Genomic DNA, 8,695 nt, shown 5'->3' on the forward strand with positions numbered 1-8,695 from the left:
GGGAATGGATGAGAGTAGACAGAATATGTTGAGGCAGAAGAGGATCTAAGGCTCCAGGAGATTATTTCTGAGAAACATCTCTGTATTAATCTTGACCCTATACTCATCATTTTCCCTACACCTATATCTGATCAGTAACCAAATTCTATTATCTCCTTCTTTCACAGTGTTTCTAATAGTTCTTCCTTGCTACCAGCCACACTTAGGCATTTATTATTTCAAGTCTAGACAATTGTAGTAGACTCCTGACTACTGATCTGCCTCTCTCTCTTCTTTCCCTGTCCATTTAATTCATGCTGAACTTGCTGTCAGAGTCTCCTTCTTATGGAACTACAATAATTATATTACTTTTCTACTGAAAGCAAAAATAAACACAACCCCACTAGATACTTAAGACTCCTCAGCATGGCCTTCAAGCCTTTTAACTTGAAATTCTAGTCTGAAAAGTGTCCTTTTCCAGTGTTTCTTAATGGTACTTAGTGCTCTGCCAAAAATTACCCCATCCCAAATTGACCTATTTTACCTAAGTTTGCATGTTCTTTCCTTTCTGGTTTGATTTCTCTTCCTCCCCACTCTGCATTATGAAAAGTTGAACTTTAGGATTAGCTCAATTGCTTATTCTTATCTGAGACTATCCTCATCTCACCAGCACTAGGAGATGCACCTCCATGTTTTTCTACTCTAAGAGCATTTGTCACATGCTGCACAAACTGCAATTGTCTGTGTACCTTCTTATTATGCCCATTCACTGAAGAACTCTTTGAAGGAGGGCCTGCTTCCAATAGCTTATTATCTCATCTCCTAGGGCATCTTCAAATCCAGGTGCAATGCCTCATTGTGTAAAACCCACATGTGTCCATCTTCCTGTCATTGTAAGCAGTATCTGTTGACATTTAGTAGTCATATGAGGGGAAGAGGAATAAGGCCCAAACAGCAAGAAATGAAAACAGAAATGGAATTACTCATATGTCTACTCCCACTTAGAATCAGATTGATGGAGTCATTTTCTAGTTCTGTTTGAAATAGAAATCTGGCCTTGGAAGAAAGTTTCTATTGATTTTGTTTTCCAAGTAGTGGCCATGTGTTTAAACAATTTGCATAATGCCAAATGATGTGGAAATTAAAATGTCTATTTAAAGACAAATATACAAGGTTATGGTTTAGATTTATTTTAATCAATGATTGTCTGCATTTTATATTGCAGTCAGCAATAAATAATGATTCTGTAGTACTCAGAGTTGGTTTCTTTATCTCATCTTTTAATAATTTTAATGTAATGTACTTTGACTAATCTAGAATACAATATTCTATACAGTCTATGTTGGAAACAACTAACATAGTGGAAAGTGACAATGGCAAAAAGTACTTGGATGTTTTCAGTAAAAATCATCAGAATGTATTCACAGTATTCACAAAGTTCGTGGTCATTTAGTCATCTAACAAAAATTATGCAACTTTGGAAAATATGAAACTAAGTGATAAAAGTTTGTTTTAGTTCAATGATTTTTATTCACTTAAGTTGTATTTTATTTCTACAGATAATTTCTGACCCTCGACTTCGCTTTGAGTTAGCACTTCGTGAAGCTGGACTTCATAAAACATTGTACGCCAAAGAGGTCTTACCAAAAATCAGTCCTCATAAACCTCCAAGAAGGGACATGGAATCTACTATATTTAAAATATAGAACTCATACTCAAATTCTGTTATATGTGTATAATATTTTTCTTTGAGAACATTTGTACGAATAACAATAATTACCACTTTCTAAAATTTTTTAAAATATCAGACATAGGAATCAGCTTCTATTAAAACAACTTTGCCTTTCTTTTATAGCTCTTAGAATTCTACAGTTTCCTGTATCTTTAAGTTACATTTAATAGTACTAAATTCCCCAAGATTATGGAGCTTAATTATGGCACATAACATCCACACTGTTGTCCAAGAGATCACACTACCATTTAAATAAACTATATATTTTGGAGGTTGGGTTATCCAATGAAAAGAACTCAAAATAACCATTTGTGAGAATTATAAATAATGAAGCTGCTACCTGCTAATGTTCATTTCTGCTCGTTACTTCAGAATCTGACTTTTTAATTATGGAAGCTTCATTATCATTAATACTTCTATTATTTCTTGATTATTATAAGAGGAGATTCAACCTTTCTCTAAATTTAGAAACCAATTTGGTACACCATGTTTACTGCAAACCAATCATCCAAACAATTTCATTTTGCAAATTAGCCCTTAAGAATAAATTAGAAATTAAAATAGCATTTCAAGCATGGGAATACCTCTTTTGGCTTGGAGAAAAAAAAATTGTCATTATTTAGAAAGAATACATTAAAAATTATGATCTTGGAATGCTGTCAGAGTTCCAAATTATCTAGTAAATATCTAGATGGCTTTATAGAAAGGAAGCATTTCAAATAAAACTCAGCATAAAATTTTGACTATTTCTAAAATGTAGTTATTCCAACAAGCAAGTCAGTGTTGTTAAAAGTTGCTATTGCTGTATTCAGAAGACTGCTCATGTTTTTCCCTCTGTCAAAGCTTCCTGCTATTTCCCAGGCACCTCAAGCCCAGGAGTTTACAATCTCTAGTGAGTTACTAGAATAACATAAAATGAAACAAAATCCAGTCTTACTAGTGGAATCTTTTTCTTCATGATTGTCCCCAGCATCATGAGAATAAATGAATAAGTAAAAAAAGTGTAGCTTGTCAGACTAAACCTTCACAAGAGATTATATGGGAAAAATTTTTACCTACAATCCAAAATTCATTCTAATACCCTCTCAGTCTAATCTTTTGCATCATAGTAACTGCTCATAAAAGAGGGGTCTTTAACAAGAAGCAGAGAGTAGTGGGCTTTGGTGCTTATGTTAAGGGTATCTCTCAAGGTCAGAGTATGCTTTCATGGGCCTCAGACCGTATGTTCATAGACGCCCTGCTGGAGCAGAGCATATCCTTTTCAAGGGCAAGCAGAGTCCATGGATCCTTGCCAACATTAATGTCCATACTGTTGTTCAAGGGATCACTCTCAAATTCCAAGTAAATAGCATTTTTACACTTTCTCAACAAGGAAGAATAAGTAGCTGGAGGCATCACTATCATTTTGAGAGAAGTAAAGAAGTGATATGCTGTGGGTTTCATGAAACCCAAGCTGAGATATGGGCAGCAGTTTATCAACTGACTACACCCAGACTCAGACCCTAATAATTTTCTTTCCATTTAAAAAATAATATTAGTAATAGTTTACCACTCACTGAGCACACACAGTATGCTCATCACCAATATGTGCTTCCCACATATCTTATTTGCTCATCATAATGACAATATGAAATTGTCATCTCGATTTTATAGGTAAGGAAATAGATTCAGAAAGGTAAAATAATATGCTCTAGATCTGTTGTTTTCAAAATAAGACATTAGTTTAGTGAATCCTGACCAGCATTTTAAAAAAGAAACAAAATACACTACTCTGAAATCCAAATGGCTAATAAATATATGAGAACATAGAAATCCTCATTAACTTCTCCCATGAAATACCAATATACACCCACCAGACTGGCAACTCAACAAATATCATAATGTCCAGAATAGTGATGACACATGAGAACAGGAATCATCCCCTGGTGTGCAATGGAAAAGTTCAAACCTACCTAGTAAGGTTGAAAGTGTTCATGCCCTTTGATCTTGGAACTACTCCTAGATCTACACACCTGAGAAGCTCCTGGAGATATGTGCAAGGACACATAAAGTGCAATTCCCAGACAAAAACAAGCCAAACAAGTTCAGCCACAAGAGAATGTATATAAAGATTGTGTTATATTCACATATGGAGTTGCATATAGCAATGAAAAATTTTAAAAAACCTATCAACATGTATATAATATTTAGTGAAAGGTACCAGGTGCAAAAGCACACCTATTATGTTTCATTCCATTTACATAAAGTACAAAAACATACCAAAGTAATCTACATTCTTTAGGATCATGCATAAGTTGTGAAATAATTGATAAAAACAAGATAATTATTTAATTAAAGTCAAGAAAATGATTATCTCTGGGGTATAGAGAGATGGGGTGAAGATTTTCAAGTTCCTGAAAATGCTTTATAGCTTAGCCAGGTAGTGATTATATATGTTTCTAATCATTTTTAAAGTTAATATAATTGTTTTCTATACTATTATATATCAGTAGTATTGATTCTCAATAAAATTAAAAAACATTAAAAAAACAAATTCTTAAAATCATAATTTCTTAGTATATAAGTGCATTGGGAAGAATCTTTTTAGTTAGTTTCTGATTTAATAGCCCTAATTTGAATGAATTTCGGAAGTAGGCAGACTTGTCCCTACTTGAGATTCATGAGTGCCCTAACATGTGATAGGATCCACTTTGTTTACTCCCTCCCCAATCCTGTACTCCAATTCAGTTGGCTCTTGCCTATCTAGTTTACCTGACTGAACTGGAAAAGAAACAAAAGAATGTATACTTGAAAGGGCTAATTATTGTGCCTTAAAATGTGATGTCCATACGTCCATTATCCATGTGAGTGTGTGTATGTGTGTGTGTATGTGTGTGTATGAAGTGAGTCATAACAAAATTTATTTCTTAGTGAGTAATAGTCTAAAATTATTGAAAAAACACTACCCTCAATCCTATGGTTAATAAATTGTATAGCCTGATTCAACTCCCACTGATTCTACCATCCATCTCTGAGGATGGTAGGCTTGTTTCAAACTGAAAGGAAAGAAGGTATCAGGTCTGGTAGGAATTCCTCTCCCTGTCCATCACAAATCCACAGATTCACCTAAGACCCTATTTCCCTTTTGTTTCCTCTACCAGAGGGAACAGCCCTTCCTCTACCAGAGACCCATTGCTTCCATGTATGTTGTGTTTTCTGCTGCCTTAACTCCTCTACAAGAATTTCTCTTTTTTATTTATTCTTTTTCTTATATCTTTAAGCTTTCCCTCAGCACACAAATACATTGGTGTAAGTCTTAACTTTTAAATGAATCCCTATTTTAAAATAAATCTTCCTTAAGCCCACATTGTTCTAACTACCCCACTATTTCTCTGCTCCTCTTCTTGAGAAGCTTCTTGGAAGAGTTGCGTGTAGATGTTTGATGTCTCCTCATCTTTAGTCAGTCACTTACTCTGATTTAGCTTTGCCCTCATCCTCCACTGCCACCAGTCTTAGGTCACCATATTGCCAAACTCCATATTGCCAAATAACGGCCACTTTTCAGTCTGCATCATACTGAGTTCATGAAAGCGTTTCATTCAGGTGACAACCATCTCTGGACACTCTCTTCTCTTGAACTGTGTGATGCCACCTGCTTTGCTCCTGCTTCTTTAGGCACACCTCCATCTCCTTGGCTGACTCTTCCCCATCTGTCCATCTCTACATGTGGAAGTGCTCCAGGGTGAGATTCATTAGCTCTATCTCTATTGTTGTCACCCAAGGGAACATAGGTCTTTTGAGTAATTTTTAATCTACAGGCTTGCCCTCTATTCTTTTTTTACCCCTTGCAACTTATTTATTGAAGCAGCAAATATATTTTCATGTAGAATTTCCCCTGCTAGATTTTGTCCATTTTATCTTTTTGGTATAGTTTAACATGTTCCTCCATCCTTCCTGTCCTTTGCCTATAAATTGTTAGTTGAGTCTACAGGTTTATGAGATAAAAAATTCAGATCCTTGCTTCTTTTTCTCCCCAAGATCACTTCATTGTAGTGTTGTGTTCTTCTATATACATTTTCTCTTTGAATCTCTTTTTGAATGTTTCTCAATGCTTATACCTATTTCTTGTTTATATATCACATGATAAAAATTCTCTAATCACTCCTTCATTTATTAGTTGAGAAGCTTACATGAAGAAAATTTAAAAAAAAACAAATTTAAAATAAGAAAAAAATGTCCTCTTCTCATATTTGCTAGTATAAAAGAGGTAGATAAAGTGTTTATGTTTTCTTTTAACAAAATAGTAAGTTAGTTTTCTGATATTCTCTCAAGGTGACCAATTTTGTTGTGTCTTTGTAAAGTTAAGGATTGATATGTATTTGATCTTTTAATCTACCAAAATGTTATTCTTATTGATTCTCAAATTATCCCCTTATTGCCCAATAGCTCAGGATTTCTATTAAGACAACCTAAAAGACTGGATAACTTCCTTGCTATCCAGTCGCTTATTGCTGTATAAGAAAACTTAGTGATTCACAACTATAATTTTTTTTATTATCTCTCATGATTCTATGGACCCAATGGGATAGTTCTGGTTTGGGGTCTATATTAATTCCCTACACTACTATTGCAAATTACCACAAAGTTAAAGGTTTAAACAATTCAATTTTATTATCTTGGAGTATCATAAATGAGTCTCACTGGGTTAAAACTGAGGTGTTGGTAGGCCTATGTTCTTTTCTGGAGGCTCCAGAGGAGAATCTGTTTCTTTGCCTTCTCTTGTTTCTAGAATCCTCTCATAGTTCTTAGATCAGGGACCTCTTTGTCTTCAAAACCAGCAAGGCAGCTCCAGTCTTTTTCACATTCCATCACTCCATACTCCTTTTCTGCCTCCTCTTTATTGATAAGCATTCTTGATGACCTGAGTTCTCATTGACAGCTCAGGACAATCTCCCTACTTTAAGGTCAGGTGATTTGTAACCTTAATACCCTTTGCCATGTACAGGATATTCACAGATTCTGGAGTTTAGGAATTCTGGGGGATATTTTTCTGCCTACCACAGGGTCCTTCATATTGCATTCAATTGCTAATTGAGGCTATAGTCATCCAAAGGCTCAACTTGACTGAATGACAGAAGAGTCACAGGGTTGGCAGTAGATGCTCATTCTCAGTAGCTCATTTGAGGTTTCACATGGACGATGCATGTGACTCTCCATATGGCTTTGGTTTTTCATAGAATGGTAGCTGGTTCCAAGATGAAACTTTCCTAGAGCAAACACTAAAAGGCAGACGCTGGCCCAGTGTCTCTTTCGCTGTATTTATCAAAGCAATCGTAGAGCTCTCCCATATGCCAAAATGTTAAAAAATGAGCTTCACTTATCTGGGTGTATGTCAATGGCAGGTAATGTTAAAAAGAAGATATTTTTGCAGCCATCTTGAATCTGTCACATTCATTATTTGTCATGATAATTTGTTCCAGGCTCATTTTAAACATTTCCTACTCTGACCTGGAATCAGTCTTTTCTCTAAAAATCTCTGGTTCTTTTTGAAGAGAAATGATATTTCAAGACCAAAATCTGAATACTAAGGGCACATATTGCAACTGGGTTGGTTTTTTATTCTAGGTCTTTTCAATAAGCTTTGGAAGAATAGACATGCATGCACATATCTATATGTACACAGATACAAAACAACCCCACATATATATGAAAATATAAAGATAAAATATTATGTTAAAATATTACATTAATTCTGTTACTTCTAATTTAAATTCAGTGGGGTTTTTTATTTGACATCTTCCTCTTTACATTTGTATTTATTTTTTTCGTGAGATTTTTGGTGCTCATTTATAAAAATGTTAAAATATGACATAATTACTGATTTACATTGTCACAACTTTTATATACATATCAAAATAAAATACCAAGATAATAAAATAACTCTAAATTTTTTTGATTATACACTTTCCCCCTTTTGTTCTAATTGTATCTATATTGTCAGGAATTATGTTAATATTATACATGCTCCCTTCTAGCCCTAATTAACCTTATCTTATAAGTAAATATATTTTACTGATACCACCAGGCTTTATAGCAGTGCCTCACCTGTCATTTTGATTGTCTGAATTCTGTTTTCTAAAAGACCCTTTAAGAATTACTCGTGGAAACAATATTTTCTGAGTCCTTAAATGTCAATAACAGTTTGTTGCAGGTCTTTATAGTTGAAAGTCAGTTTTTAGTGGATATAAAATACCTTATTTACATTTTCTTTAGCACAAAATGTCATAAGACTGGTTATAATGCTGTTTCTTTTCCCTGATAATTGCTTGATCTTTTTGCCTGACCAAATCAAGGATTTTTTTTTTTGCTACCTTCTTTATAATGCAGTGTTTTACTGGACTTTCTCTTAGTGTTGGTCATTCTGGGTCAATATATTCAGTGAAGAGTATTCCCCTTCATAATATGAGTTCAATTTTATTCCAGCAATTGTTCATAAGTTATAGTTTTTAATATTTTTTATGTTCACTTTTTACTTTTCCCCCAGATACTCATTATGCTCTATGCTTTGGGGATTCTCTTTGTCTATAGACTCTATTTGTCATTATCTTGAATCTTTTGGATCCCTTTCCTCATTTTTGCCATGCTCTTAAATAGCTTTGCTAAGAAATATTTCAAACCTACACAGCAATTGAAGACTAAGACTACTATAACTTTTACCCAGATTCACATACTGTTTAATATTTTATTCAATTTGTTTTATCATTTTTGTGCTCTCCTTATACACACGCAGTTTTTCTTTTCCCCTGAGCCATTTAATAACAAGTTGCCATGCCAAGACAATGTACAGATTTAATATGGATAAGAATACTAGTTTACGTAACCACAGGATATTTAAATATGTTAAATTTAACATTGATATAATATTTTCTTCCAATTTACTCTCCATATGCCAACTTTATTAATTGAGCCATAAATATCTTTTAGTAGCATTTCCCCCCCTCATAT

General features: G+C 34.1%; 1 protein-coding gene across 1 annotated transcript in view; it reads left to right on the top strand.

The window, feature by feature from the left end:
* Ccdc148 (coiled-coil domain containing 148) overlaps nucleotides 1-1,685 on the top strand; it is a 217,675-nt gene extending 215,990 nt beyond the window's left edge. Inside the window, 1 exon segment of the mRNA XM_071619395.1 lies at nucleotides 1,539-1,685. Within this exon segment, the coding sequence (XP_071475496.1) occupies nucleotides 1,539-1,685 (147 nt within the window).
* Nucleotides 1,686-8,695: the final 7,010 nt, after the last annotated feature.

This window comes from Marmota flaviventris, chromosome 11, assembly GCF_047511675.1.
Source record: "Marmota flaviventris isolate mMarFla1 chromosome 11, mMarFla1.hap1, whole genome shotgun sequence".
In the NCBI taxonomy this organism is placed as follows: domain Eukaryota; kingdom Metazoa; phylum Chordata; class Mammalia; order Rodentia; family Sciuridae; genus Marmota; species Marmota flaviventris.